Source organism: Equus caballus, chromosome 20, assembly GCF_041296265.1.
Source record: "Equus caballus isolate H_3958 breed thoroughbred chromosome 20, TB-T2T, whole genome shotgun sequence".
NCBI lineage: Eukaryota > Metazoa > Chordata > Mammalia > Perissodactyla > Equidae > Equus > Equus caballus.
This window is the reverse complement of record NC_091703.1, coordinates 2,270,343-2,284,826: the sequence shown is the minus strand read 5'-3', so window position 1 is coordinate 2,284,826 and position 14,484 is coordinate 2,270,343. Positions and strand designations below refer to the sequence as shown.

At 49.1% G+C, this 14,484-nt stretch overlaps 1 protein-coding gene across 7 annotated transcripts in view; it reads right to left on the bottom strand.

Annotated features, from left to right (window-relative positions):
• The window catches only part of DUSP22 (dual specificity phosphatase 22), a 69,606-nt gene extending 55,810 nt beyond the window's left edge, over positions 1 to 13,796 (bottom strand). For 4 of the 7 annotated variants that reach the window (XM_070244004.1, XM_005603518.4, XM_070244002.1 and 1 more), the window contains exons 1-2: positions 13,325 to 13,796; positions 947 to 980 (exon numbers count right to left, since the gene is read on the bottom strand). In XM_070244004.1, coding sequence (XP_070100105.1) covers positions 947 to 980; positions 13,325 to 13,345 — 55 coding nt within the window. In that variant the 5' untranslated portion in view covers positions 13,346 to 13,796. Of the gene's footprint in view, positions 1 to 946; positions 981 to 7,200; positions 7,372 to 13,324 lie in introns of those variants that run through there. The other 3 variants (XM_070244000.1, XM_070244001.1, XM_070244003.1) reach the window with 1 other exon arrangement.
• Between the last annotated feature and the right edge of the window lie 688 nt (positions 13,797 to 14,484).

Sequence of the window (14,484 nt, the reverse complement as noted above, 5' to 3'; positions counted from 1 at the left end):
CGGTGATTACAGAGAATTTTGAGACAGATGAGCTAAAAGTAAAAAATCAATAACTGACAGCAAATCAATAAATACTGAACAAGCCACACAGAAATGTACAGAGAAAAGTCAACACAAGATGAGGATAATTTGCCAGAGATGAAATTGCCACTTATTTTTCCCAGGCGGTTTAAAAAAAATAGGTTTTGAAATTTATTAAAAATAACTAGAAAACGAAAGTAATAGAAGATTATAAATAAGTTACATGACTGATCAATGTGCTTGCCTGTTAGCTACCTTCTTTTATAATAATGTTTCGGCAAGCGAGCACAACGAAGACAAAGATCAGAGGTCACGTTGGAACCTGAAGGGCCCCTCACACTCTGGTCAGGGCACAAGGATGAGGGCCCAGCAAGGGGCCCAGGCAGATGCCATATAAAATGAGTCTACCCTTGGACTCAATCATGCTTGAGAAGCCTGAAGGTGATCTTCTAAAAAGTGAACTCACCTTTGGTGGAAGCAACCCAAATGTCCATCAACAGATGAATGGACAAACAAAACGTGGTGCATATATACAGTGGAACAGTATTCAGCCTTAAAAAGGAAGGAAATTCTGTCACATGCTACAACATGGAGGAACCTTGAAGACATTATGCTCAGTGAAAAAAGCCAGATACAAAAGGGCAAATGCTGTATGACTCCACTTAGATGAGGTCCCTAGGGTAGTGAAATTCAGAGACAGAAAGCAGAAGGGTGCTTTCCAGGGGCTGCGGAGGGGACCGGAGTCGGTGGTTAACGATGACAGTTTCATTTGGGGAAGATGAAAAAGTTGTTGAGATGGATGGTGGTGATGGTTGCACAGCAATTGAATGTGCTTAATGCCACTGAACTGTAAACTTAAAAATGATTAAAAAGGCATATTTTGTATTACGTATATTTTACCACAACAATAAAAAACAGAACTCACCTTTGAAGTTGCCGATGTACAGGCCAGGCAGGATCTAGGGGAGAGACACAGACCAGAATGAGTGTTATAGATCTGAAGATGACAGTATTTTGTACACAGAGGCTGGGCCCTCACCACAGTGGTCAGAGCACAGCCCAGGCCTGTTGTCCACCACACCAGCTTGCTAGCACCTCCCCAGACAGACAGCACAGATGACCAAGTAGCCATGCCTCCAGGGCCCTGTGGGTGGCTGCATTTTGGTGCCCATCAACTCATAGAACTTTAAAGACCAGGATCCCCCACAGGTCCTCATGGACCCCACGTGTCCTCTCTCACTTCGAGCCTCTCAGTGCTCCTCGGCATTCCAAGCCCAGCCCTAAACCTAAGCACCTCCAGCATCCCCTCTATCCCTCCCCACCCTCGTTCCCCGACAGCCCCTCCTTTTCTCGCTACACCCTCCATGTCCCCTACATCCTACACACCCCCTACACCCTACACATCCCTGGCTTCTCTCACAGCTCCAGCAACCCTGCCCTCTGCTGTCTGAGGCGTTTGCACATGCTGTTTCCACTGTCAGGCAGCTCTTCTTCTGCTTTCCTCATCCTTCAGGTCCCAGCTCTGACCGACACCCCAGGGAGGCCTGCCCTGAGCCCAGATTTGGGGTTGGGCCCTGCTTCAGCAACCACAGCCCTCTGTGCTCCCCTTGTAGTGATGCTGTCACAGGGGCATCACTAGGTGAAGGCCAGTCCCCTCTGCTGGACTGGAAAGCTCTCTGGGCAGCACACACATCGTGTGGCCTGCCTAGCTCCCGGCCCACGGCTTGGTCCATGATGACCACTCAGTGAAGAATTCCTGAATGAATGAATGAACTGTCTAAACAAGCCAAAAGGTCTACCTTTCCTGAGGCAGTGGGCCTCAAACCAGACTATCCATCACTAGAATCTGTTAAAAATTCAGATTTCTGGACAAGCCCCTACTCCCAGCTGCCATATAGGATGATTCAGTAGATCTCAGAGAACTAGGGACTGTGTTTCTCACAAACACCTTCCACTCCGCAAAATATGAAGCAAATTCTCATCCTGCCAATACTTTGTACGGTAAGTGAAATCCAAATACAGAAGCCACATCACCTAAACTGATTTCCAAGTGCATACAGCATCCCGGCCTCGGTGACACTTCGCTGCAGACCCCCGGTATCCCGGCAACACCCTGTTTTCAGCACCACTCCCCGCACCCCTCTCAGCTCTGCCTGCTTCACACCCCTGCTTTTGTCCACTCCCACTGACAGCAGGAAGCAGCGTGTGGTGAGGTCCTTCATGCGTGTGGATTTCTTCACACACTATCCCGACAACCAGCTGCCTTGCCAAAAACTGATGGCATGTGTGCGAGTCACTGCAGGGGGAGCCTATCGTGGCAATGTCAGGACAGCCTGTGGGGACGCAGAAGTAGGTCCAGGGTTAGCCTCTGTGCTGGGGGCAGGGCCAAGCTGAGGGGCCACAGAACATATTGATCTAACTACAACACTCGTGAGGGTAACGAGAGGCTACTAATAACGACTCAGGACAACATGGGCCCAGCATGTGTGATCCCCTTGGCTGACTCCTACCCAGGGTGGCAAAGTGAGCTTGGAGAGCGCCCCATGGGACTCAGAGGTCAGTCATGTCCGTGACCAAGGTCACAGCACAGACGCCAGCTGGGTGAGCTCTGTAACCAGGAAGATGGGAAACAGAATCTCAGAGGAAAACGCCAGCATTCACTGCCAAGGAGCTAAAACACTTGACAGGTCTTTCTTGAAATGTAATCAGTATTTGGGATTCTCCCGGGAGGAAGGGTGGAGTAGACACTTCATCGTTCCTGTTTTAAAACACAAGAACAATAGAAGTTCACTATTGGAGATGGATCAAATTGATGTCCTCTGGCAGCTCTTGCCCACGTACATGTGTGATCGCCCATTCTCCAGGCTCCCTCCTATCTTTGTTATGATGTGGCATTAGATGCCATGGGGCAGCATTACCACCTAGGCCTTTTGGCTGATGGTGACTGGGACATCCTCCTTGATCAAGCTTCAGTCAGGCCCCTTTAGTCCTTTTCTCGACCAGACCTTGTCCCTGGCCTGCCAGATGCAGCAACGAATCCTCCCATTCTTGACATCCACTCAAGCTCCTCTTCCTCCACCCTTGAGATCTAATCAAGGTTTTCTTAGTACGTTCCTATCCACTCCCTCACCCTGCCCACTGGCTACAAATCCCCACCTGCCCCTGTTGTACTGGGAGTTGAGTCCAATCTCTCACTTGCAATAGTCTTCCTTGCCATTTTTAATAAGTGTTAGAATAATTTTTCTTTTATATCATCGACCACAAATGGCTCCAGATTCATACAGTTGACAGTTATAATGGACTACAATATGAGCACGTTTGTTTGCCCAAAGTGACAGAACGTATTACAGTGGATGAATGGTTTACTAAGTTCCTGTCACACATGGGCACCATGCTAGGCAATCAGGATACAGATGTGGCCAAGAGAGACATGGCCCTGTCGGTATCCTATTTCCCTTGTGGAGATTCTTGCCTAGGGAAGGAGGAGGGTACTGACCACTCTGAGATCCTCAAGGACTTCCAGGAGGCAGTGACATTGAGAAGACCTGACATCCAAGAGGAGTGGGCCAGGGGAGAGGGAAGGACAGGCAAGGAGCAGTGGAAACAGCCTCGAGAAAGAAGGTCAGTCTCTACCAGAGAGAGAATGAGGAAGGTAGAGGCAGTGGTGAAGGCTGTCGGTCCTGCTCAGCGGACACTGTCAGCCAGAGAAAGTTTCCAAGGCTCCAGGATAACTGCCACTAAGATGTTTAAGATGTGTGAGGCTGTTAGAAGGAAGTAGATATTTCTATGTATTTTTATTTACTTTATCTTGGAAAAGTCATGATAAAAGGAAAGGAAAGGTAAAGTTGTGTGCACTATGAGGCCTTCATTGCTGTGCTCACCTCTGTGAAGGGATGCTGGGGGCTGGGCAGGTCTGTGGAGGACCGCCTTTGCATTTCGCTTTGCACTTTTCCATATGGTTTGAATGTTCTAATCGTACGCATACATTACTTCAATTGACTTTTTTAAAAAGTCAAGTGGGGTTATTTGGGGACAAGATTATGGCTCATTTTTGCTTTTCTTCTTTGTACTTCTACTACCTTCTCTACGAAGCATAAACTAATACATCTCATATTTTTTAAATAAAACAAAACAAAGGCGTGAGATTAGATGAGCTCTGTGCTCTGCCGCTCTCAAATCAGGACTATGTGATTTCTAAATCCACCCTCGGGAACTCACCTCCAGTCTTGCTTCCACTCCCTGCACCCTCTAAAACAGGCCATCGTCTTCCCACACCCATCATCAGTTCCCACGATGGCGCCACCTTCTCCCACTCACCCACGGTGAAACAGGTGGAGCTCACTCCCACCAGGGCACCTTGCCCCCCTTCCCTGGTGCCCGCCTCTGCCCAGTGAGTCATGAAGCCCCATCACTCCAGAACCCAGTCCACACAGGGCTAGAGCAGTAGCCAGTGAATTTATTTCTGCGTCCCATCAAATTAATTTTCTAAAGTCATATTCTCATTGGGTCATTTTCTAGATCAACATGTTCAGTGGCAAACCATTTCCCAAGAAAATGAAGGCCAAACTTGAAATGCAACTGAAAATTTCAACATGGCTTCCTACCTATGAAGGATTTCCCCACCTCTCTTGTCTCTCAGGCAAGCTGGGTAACCCCATTTTCCCACACCCCTTACTGGTCCCACCTTGCAATATCATCTTTCTTTGCTCTCAGTATTCTCTTAGACAGAGAAGTGGTTCTCACTGTTTAGAGTACCTCAGCCCTTGGGTATGCTCAAAAATCATAAACCCTGTGATGGACCATTATTTTATTCTATGGGTTTCCTAGCCTCTGAAGCCCTTTCCTGTGTTTAGAATCCCCAGCCCCCACCATGGAGTCTCGGTAGAAAGCAGAGCCCAGCTCTTACTACAGAAGCTGCGAATGCCAGATACGCACTTTTCATTTGCCTTTGCTGCTATGGCACAGACAGAGGACCTAAATGCAACATGTCTCCACAGTTGCTGTAGACTAGGACTAGAATCCAGAGATAACACAGCGCATCTTCTCTCCAGCAGCAGGGGCAGTAGGGCTAGTGGCACACCTGGGGCCTGCTGGCAGCAGCATCAGCGTCTTGGGACAGCCCCAGAAATGCTCTCGCCAGACCAGTTCCAGGATCTGCTCCTGGCAGGCCAGCCTGAATTTGGTTCTCTAGCCTTCCTGGCCATCTGAGCTATTCTACCTAAAGCAGCCACATTTGGATTCTGCCGCTTACAGCCATGGACCTGATGGGCCTTTCAACTCGGAAAAAATGCACAAACGCAAATGAGCTGCACACACCTTCAGGCAAGTTATAGACTGCAAAGCCCTCCCCACCCTCCTACCCTGCAAAAGCAGGTCCACTGGCACTCCCAGAGCAAGTCAGAGATGGTTCCGACAGGAGAGGCCTCCCTCCCCTGGACTCCACTTGTGTCTCATTCAGCACTCACCTCTACTCATCAACAGCTCCCCAATTTATCTGCTCCTTTTGGAACTTTCTGCAGTACCTCTGTTCAGCTTCTTAGCACCTCCCGTCTGATTTTTGCAACAGCCTCCCAGAGAGCTCCCCACCCCGGGACTTGTCCCTCCAAAGGATTCCTCAACCTGCCTCCAAGATGCAAAGTTAATCACATGACTCTTCAGATTAAGATCTTAGGGCTCCAAGTAGTTATCATCGTGAAATTCAGTCAACACCTCAGCAAGTGAGACCTTCCAGGACTGAGATTTGCTCTGTCTTCAGCCTCCGCCCCATGCTAGCGTCTTGCTCAATCTTCTCCACATCTGAGGAGGTGACGACGCACAGCTGCAGGCTGAGACCCCCAATTCCAGCCTCCAGGTTTTATGGGAAGCTGCCCAATTTTCAAATACTGTCAACTACTTTAAAAAACCCCTTAAATATATGACAAATAAAACACATCTGCAGGCTGACTATGGCCCATGAATATCTAGTTTATGACCTCTATCTGCTGTTTGCATCATATTTGTGATATGTTTTCTTTAAATGTGAATGGCTCTCCTTTGATGGGTAGCTACTCAAGTAATCATTTCTTCAATGAAGGAATGAACAAAGAGACAGTGTGCAGAGCGCAGGAGGAGGCGAAGCAAGGAGAAGAGAGATGTGGAAACTGTGGTGAGTGAATCCTGAGAGGTCAAACTGCGCTCCTTTCTGCCCTGGGCAGGTTCCCAGGGGTCAGCGACACCAGGCCAGGGGCACCGGTCCAGGCTGCAGGAGAGCAGGACCCTGAGGGGACTCTGGGGCAGAGACAGAGGGCTGAGCTTACTAGCTCAAGGAGCCAACCTAGTAAAAATCACATAAGATTCCCATTTTGTAAGCATTTGAAATATTTTTCAGTAATATAAAGAGAGGACAGAGTTGTGTCAGTAAACCTTTAACTGCAATTTCCCACATCAGGAGAGTAAGCTCGCACTTCAAGGGCTGGAAATAGAAAGCACATTGCTCATTGCCAGTTTCTGTAGTTGCTTCCATATAGCATTACAAAACAACACCAAAGAAGGCTGGAGGATTGGCCACTGGCAGGGAGAGAATTTCAGACTTACATTTTTGTTTTCAAGAGGAATAAAAAGCCCATAAACATTTAAACTTTGATTCCAGTCAGCTTCAAAATTCAAACTTAAAACTAAAAAATTTGACCCATTGACTTCCCCACTATTATTGTTGCTGGTAATCCTGAAGTACAGAGAAAGAGAAAATGAAATGAAATAAAATAATTTTCCAGACCACGGAAGAGTGTGTTCATCTGGGAGAAAGTGGCTGATTCACGGAGAGTCTGAGCTCAAGCCGGAAGCAAGGACACACCAGGAGTGCGATCAGCACCACCTGGGAGGAAGTCAGGCTAAACCAAGGAAAAAGTTCGTAAATGCAACGTGGGAATCTTCCATGACTCTAAAAGAGGAAGTACAGAATTGGCCCTAATCATCCTTGGGCCTCAGAAACAACTGTTCTGCCCCTCTGCTGAGAATGGTCCTCTCCCATGGTTCACCTGGTGGCTTCTTGTCAGGGTCTCCCACAAGGTGACAGCTCCAAGGGAGGTCTTTCCTGACCACCAAGCTCCCTGACACCCTCTATCACTTGATCCTGTTTTATTTTCCTCATCATATTTATCCGCACCTAAAGTTATTTATTTGCTTACTTTTTTTACTGACCTTGCAGCAAGGGCTGTGTCTGCCTGGTTCCCTGCTGTGTCCCGAAAGCCTGCGGTGGAGTCCGCACGTGAAGAGAGAAGCACTGACAACCGGTGATGAAATGGCACAAACCACAAGCCAGATGACCTCTGGCACTCTGCTGGGCACAGAGATTCTGGTTCTCTGGTAAAAGAGCGACTGGTGATAGATAATGAAGGTAGACTCCTACAGAAATACTTTGAGATCTAATGCTAAATACTCTCCATGACTGATGGCTCATCTTGATCAACAGCCTTCACGCCCACACTATACTAACACTCGTCATACAGAAATGCATACAATGAAATGCTCGGCCACAAAAAGGGACTTAAGCACAAAAGGCAGGAAATATTTTGAGTTTATTTTTTAAACATTTCTCTTAGTACTTCAGGATGCCATGGAATCTAAGTAAGAACACCCCCCAAATAGACGTAAGAGAGAAAATTCCCGATCAAGCAGCAGTACAAGGTGGTGACAGGGGTAGGGGATCTTGATTCTTCCTAGGTCAGAAAGGACTTTGTGGGTTTCAAAGCCAGGGGTGAGAGGGAGAACTTTGGTGGGTTCCCTGAAGGGTTAAATGTCACGGACTTTCTTAGTGCCATTTGGCTGTGGACTTAATCAGCTTGCATTTATAAAAGGATGAATCTGAGAATACTCTTGTATGCACTTACAACATTGCCTTAAGCATCTGTTCCTTCAATATGAAATAAAACTGTAATGTTGAGAGGAGCAAATGTTGAGGGGCTGGTGTAGAGGAGAGAAGACAGACCGCCAGCCCAGAGGCTTTGTCCATCAGCCCCACGACCGTGGCTGTACAGCTGTGCCACTCACAGGGTGCTCACCTCTTGCAGGGAGCTCCTCTGTAAGCTTCCTGGGACCCATGTGCAGAGTTTTCTTGGATCTAGCACAAGGATCCAGCTCGGTGCCTTGACAATAGCAGTTGTTCAATAACATAATTTGATAAATGGGAGAATGGACAAATGAATGAATTATGCAGGCACCCAAGTCAGGTGCTCCCATGTACGAACTGCAGCATCTAAAAGCACAAGGGTGTGTGACGGTCCAGCCCCTTACCACTAAAACAGTGCTTCTCAACCTGCCACGCCCTAGCCCATCTTTTGAGAATGATCCGGTTCCACGTCACACGGGCCTCAGGAGATTTTGAGTGGAGAACCCTAGGCCAGCGGTTCTCCATGGGGGACGATTTTGCCCTGCAGGGGACACCTGGCAATGCCCGGAGACATATTTGGTTGTCACAGTGGGGGGAGGTGCTACTGGCAGCTAGTGGGTGGAGGCCTAGGATATTGCTAAACCGCCTACAATGTAAGGACAGTCCCACAACAAAGAATGACCTAGCCCCAAATGTCGAGAGAGCAGAGGTTGAGGAACCCTGGCCTATGCCGAGGAGGGCATATTCCCCTTGCTCTCTTCCCTATCCTCCTTTCTCAACTATACTCCCTTATCTTCCTATGGAGAAAAGAGCCATCCTAAAACAGCATCAGCCATCTCCACGGCAGAGGTCATCACTGTAACCATTGATGGGACAGATCCAAGAATACGAAAGCAGCGCACATCTGCATTTCCCAGTTTGAAAAAATATCTTCTAATAAATTCTCATCTGCTTCTCCCAAGAACCTGGGTAGTGACTGGGGGAGCTATCATTATACTCATTTTAGAGTGAGTCAGGAGACTAGATAACCTAACCACTGTCCCCACGATCGAGGGAGATAAAGAAACTGAGGCTCAGACACACTAGGTGATTGTTCAAGATCACACCCATGAAGCGGCAGAGTGCTAGAGACACCCTACATCAGGCTTTCTGAAGACTCTGCCCCTCTTTCTTTCACAACTGTGGGCGTCCCATGGTAAAGTGACGCACTAACTGAAGTGTTTGCCTCCCATCCCCACGAGCAAGTTTCCCATGAAATGCTGGGAGAGCATCCATATCCACCAGGCAGGATGCTTTTGGATAGCACGCATGGCAGCGAGGAAGAGGCCTCCAGGCTGGGAAGCTGGGTGCTGCATGAACTGAACCAACCCTGGCAGTCAGTGGGGGACGATGTCAGAGCCAGAGGGTCCTCACATCCTGCCCTAGGATGGCAATACTGCAGGTCACTTTTAGGTTGTAAGTTCAGCTTGATTAAGATAAAAATATGCACGTGGAAAAGCATGTAGGGCCGATTTCTCTGTCCTAATGCTTGGCTAGAGTGGCTAGATTTTTGTTTTTATTGAGGCACTGTAGGCCTTAAGACTTACAAGCTGGCAATGAGGAGTTTTCTTTATAGTTCCTCCCCACAAAGATCTAGGAGTTCAGACCCTTAAGAGAACTTTGAGTTAACCAGGAGTTTTCAAAGGCTCCACATAAACACGACATTTGCATGCAACAGCTTGTTGAGTCTAACCCTAATCCTACAGAGACATTTACCAGCAGCGAGGCCCTGTGTCGTGGCTAAGAGGCAGACCACCTGGCAGGGAGTCCAGGCCCAGGCCTCACCAGCTGGGTGCTCGGGGCAGGTCTCACCTCTGTGCACCTCCTCTGTAAGCCAGGGATGCAAAGAGCAGTAGTGACTTCACAACCACAGGGCTGCGGGGAGGGTTGGAGGAGTTGCTCTAGCGTAAAGGCTCAGGGCAGGCCCTGGCACACCATAAGCTCAGGCATGATTGTAACTTTGGCCAGCTCAGAGGGTCTACTTGGGAACTGCACAAAACAGTGAGAAGATGGTTTTAGTTGCCTGCCTTTCCCTCCTCTTTTTTATCAATGTCAAACATGAAGGAAGAAAGAAGGTGTTTTTTCCTATTTTGCAATTAATTTGAAACTCTGGGGAGCTTTTTCAGGTTACTTTCCAGCATCTTTAGAATTCACTTGGGATGAACCAGCATCCCAGCTCAAAGGAAAGACTTCTACCATCCGGTTTGTTCCAAGCCCAGTTCCGCCACTTCCTAGCATCGGGCCTTAGTCATGCTACGTAACGTCTCTGAGAGTCCATCTCCCAACCTGCACAAAGAGGGTGAGAGACTGTCCTCCTGGGGCGACAGTGAGGCCTCAATTTCATAAACTGCAGGCACATGATATGCAGCTCAAAAAATAACAGACCACAACTGCTGTGTCTTTTCTTTATCTCCTCATCATCTTCCACAGGCCAGAATACAGAAGCCTCCTTCTCTCACGTTCTCTGTGTAACACACCGTCCACACTGAGAGGGGCAGGATGCTCTGCCACCCAGGAGACTGGGACAGACCGATGAGAAGGTCCTCCATGAGGATGTGAAATAGAAATGAAAACCGCCACATTCAAAGCAGTCAGAGTGGAATCTGCACTGTTTAGTTTGTAAGTTTTCTTTTGCCAAGGAAAGAAATCTTGTCCCAGTAACCTCAGGGCACACACTGCAAAACATGTTTTTAGTTCCAAAGGCACTGTACATTTTTATCTATAAGTGTTCTTAGAAAAGCATTTTATGGATAGTACCTTATAATAATTCCACTGACTGTGCAAATCAACCATTCTTTTTTTTTTTTTTCTTTTTTTTTTACAGATGGGGAAAATATGAAGCCTAATTCGAAGTCACACAGTAATATATGTACGAATTCTAGTTAAGCCTTTTAATTTCCGGCCTCAAGCAATCTACTTTGCCACTAACTAACCTTTTAACTTTGAGTAATTCCTTGTGAGCTCAGGTTCAGCATCTTTACCCCAGTGGGAGAGTGTGCCTGGATGGACTGCCTCTTCTAGGTCGCGCTCACACCTGCTCTCTGCTCTCCCGCCACTGCCCATCTTCTCCTCCACTTCTCCCTGGCTTGTGTTTGCTCTCCCTCTCTCACACCCACAACCAGCGTTGTGCAACACAGCAGCCATTAGCCAGGGTGGCTACTGAGTACTTAAAATCCCAAACAAGCTGTGATTTAAGCAGAAAATATACAGCAGACTTTGAAGATTTCGTACAAAAAAAAAAAGTAAACCATTCTATAAATAATTTTATATATTGGTTACATGTTGAAATGACAATATTCTGAATATATTTCAGTTAAATAAAATAGTTAAAATTAATTTCACCTGTTTCTTTTTACTGTTTTAATGTGGCTACTAGAAAGTTTTAAATTACATATTTGGCTCACATTCTACTTCTATTGGGCAGTTGCTGGTCTATACTGAACGTCAGGTGAAGGACCTCTGTGCCACTTCCCACCCCCTCTCCTCCCAGCTCCTCAGCTAGCCCAGCACCTGGCTAACAGCAAGCGCACAGTACACAGCGTTGAAGCAATGATGTCTCTACATCTGTCTGTACACATTTCTCCACCTCTACACTGGAAACAGTGGCTCTATTTACAATACAAGATGGTCATGGTGACAACATCATCAAGAAATGTTTTACTTTCTTTGAAAGGTAAAAATCATGACATGAATATGACTGCTTTTGTTGAAAAGCCTGAAATTAATTTTGAACCCTTAGGCAATCATTTGTATTCCTAAATATGTAATTAGAATTATAATATAAAAATACCACAAATTAAATGCTGAAAGAGGTAAAGAGTGAACAACTCAAGTGGGAAAACTGTAGAAAGAACCAAAGGCCAGCTGAGGTGGCAGAGCCCACAAACTCATGGACGCACCATTACCGGGTTCTGTTCTCATGTAAAAAGCAGAAGGCTCATGGTGCTGATGGATGCCAGCGCTGATGGGGATGTGATCAAGGATTTATCCGAGAGAGACAGAGTCTATTTCCAAACCCGATCACTGCCCACTCCCCCACCCCCGCCCCTCCAAAAAATCCCACACACAACGAATACAATTCTGGTTACCAGAAAACCTCAGATATGCAGGCCCCAAACACGCAATGGTTCCTTCAGAAACTGGGTCTCGAGGAGCCAATAAACATGGTGTGGGCAGGTGACAAGAGTTCAGCACACAGTACACAGCGTGCCCTACCACACTTGCCCTTCCCCGCCTGGCTCCTAACCTCCCTACCCCACTTCTAACACTCCAGCTGAAAGAACCAAACCACTGCCGACCCCACCGGCGAGAAAAACCAAAAGGAAAGCCAGCCACACTGCCACATCCACCAAATACAAAAGCTGAATGGATGTGGGCTGCAGGTGAGTGGAACACATGGAAGGAGAGAAACAGAAGACCAGGAACTAACCCCGGATCCAGGACCCCTTCGAAGCCCTGGGAAGAGGGAAGGACCTGAGGGACTTCTAAAAGTTTTATAAGTCTTTCCTTTAAACCAGCAGTACCAGATCACAAAATCCTTAACCTTGCGGTTGATAAGAACACACCTGACACAACTCTCACTTGCAAGAGCTGGGATCTGGAACCTTCCATTGACAGAAAGACACAGACTATCCCACAGTCTAGGAAGCGGGCTCTGGGAAACTGGGGAGCAGTGGGTGGGGGCCAGAACAGAGACAAAGAGAAGAGAGCAAGGCGGATTTTCGAGAAGGCACGATCAGCACAAGCAGCCAGTCAGCAGGTTGCCCTTCTTGGAGAAGCCACATAACCCAGGATAACTCAGCTCTGACTCTATTCCCCCCCTCCCTCCAGGTATTTAAAAACCCCTCAGGACTCAGGCCTCTACAAGCTTTTCTGTCCACAAGAAAAACTTATCTGTGCACACAAATAAAAATCTGGGGAGAAAGAGGAAATTACTGAATAGAAGACACTTATCTACTGCAGTTTACTAATGATGTGGGTGGTGATGTTTCAAGAGCCAAGTTTGGGAGGGGAGGGGAGGGGAGAAAAAGAGGAAACCACAATCCCCTGAGCTCAGCTGAGTTCTAGGCAGAGCAAGTGTCAACGCTTTTAAAGGGCACGGCTTGTTCTCAGCCGCAGGACGCAGGGCTGGCTTGGGGACTGCTCACCCGGAAGCCGGCAGGGGACCTGGGGGGGAGCACCTCAAAAACACAGCCGTGACGGTCAGGCCTGACACGCCGCCCCGCTCCCGCTCCCCTCCCCACCACGGGAAAGCGCACCACGTTCGAGTGGCGGAGCAAGGGTACCCCGGTGACAGGTGGGGGAGCGAGGACGGGCTTTCCTGCCCAGCAAACCCCAGCCGGAGGGAAGGCTGCAAAGTGGAAACAAAGAGAGCGCAAAGGAAAGACGACACGTTACCTTGTTCATCCCATTCCCCATGGCGGCTGACCGCGAACTCTAGCACCCTGGGCAGGGAGGGCGCGGGCTCACTAAGGCATGTTACAGCAGGAGGAGGGAGGGGCGGGCGGGGAGGAATTTCCTGCTCGCGGAATAAACAACAGGGACCAGGGACGCCCAGGCCACTCGGTTTGCTCCAGGGATCCGGCATGGACGGCAGGCCTTTCTGCTCGTTCGGCCAGAGCAGGGCAGGGGCACCGGCGCCCCGGCCAGGAAACGGTCTCGCCTTGCCCGCTCGCGTCCCTCCCCGGCCGGCTCCCTGGGACTTGTAGTCGGGCTCCCGACGCCGCGCCGGCCCCGCCCCGAGCGGACTCGGCTCCCGGTGGCCGGGCACGGGGGCGCGCGGACTCGGCTCGGGTGCCCCACGAGCTCAGGGCCGAGAGCTGAGAGCGCACGCGCCGCCCGCGCCGGTTCCGCGCGCGTTCCCGCGGGCAGGGTGGGGGTCGTGCAGGCACCGCTAGCACCGGGCGGCGGCGCGTCACCGGGCAGGTCCCCCGGGATCGGGGTCACCGAAACTCCCGCAAGCCTTTCCCCTTGGGGCGACTCAAGGGGGCCTGTTCCCAGCAGTCGCCGCCCTGCCCTGACTGCGCGGTGAATCAGGTGCTAATCAGAGCCTCGGTCTTCGCGGCCCCCCTGCCTGGGGTTTCTGAGTGTGACAGATTTAGGCCGGGTGGGGGGATTCCTGTGGCCCTGCCCCACCCACGAAGACGAGAAGGCTCACCCGGTGGGGAAAGGTGGGCTAGGTGACTCATCTCTGGGATGCCCTAAGCTCCCTGCCCTGGGGAGCAGATGGCCGGACCTCAGACCTCGTGCTGTCTTTTGGACGTCCAGTGTGCCCCTTTCTTCAGATTGTAAACTGACTGTAGTTGGTGCATGGCTGTGTTCATACAGTTGCTTCTGGAAAGCCCCTAGCCTTGCTCAGCAACATGGTGGTGTCTGCGTTGAGTCTCTTTGGAGTGGAACACCTTCTAACCTGTAGCAGAATTGTTTTGAGGATTCTGTCGTCCTTACTCGACTCTTAACTTCTTCCCTGGGGACAGAATCTTTGAGCTAGGAGTCTCTCAGTTTCATGTTTATATCCTTAGCGATGTCCGGCACACAGCAGGTGCTTAATAAATATT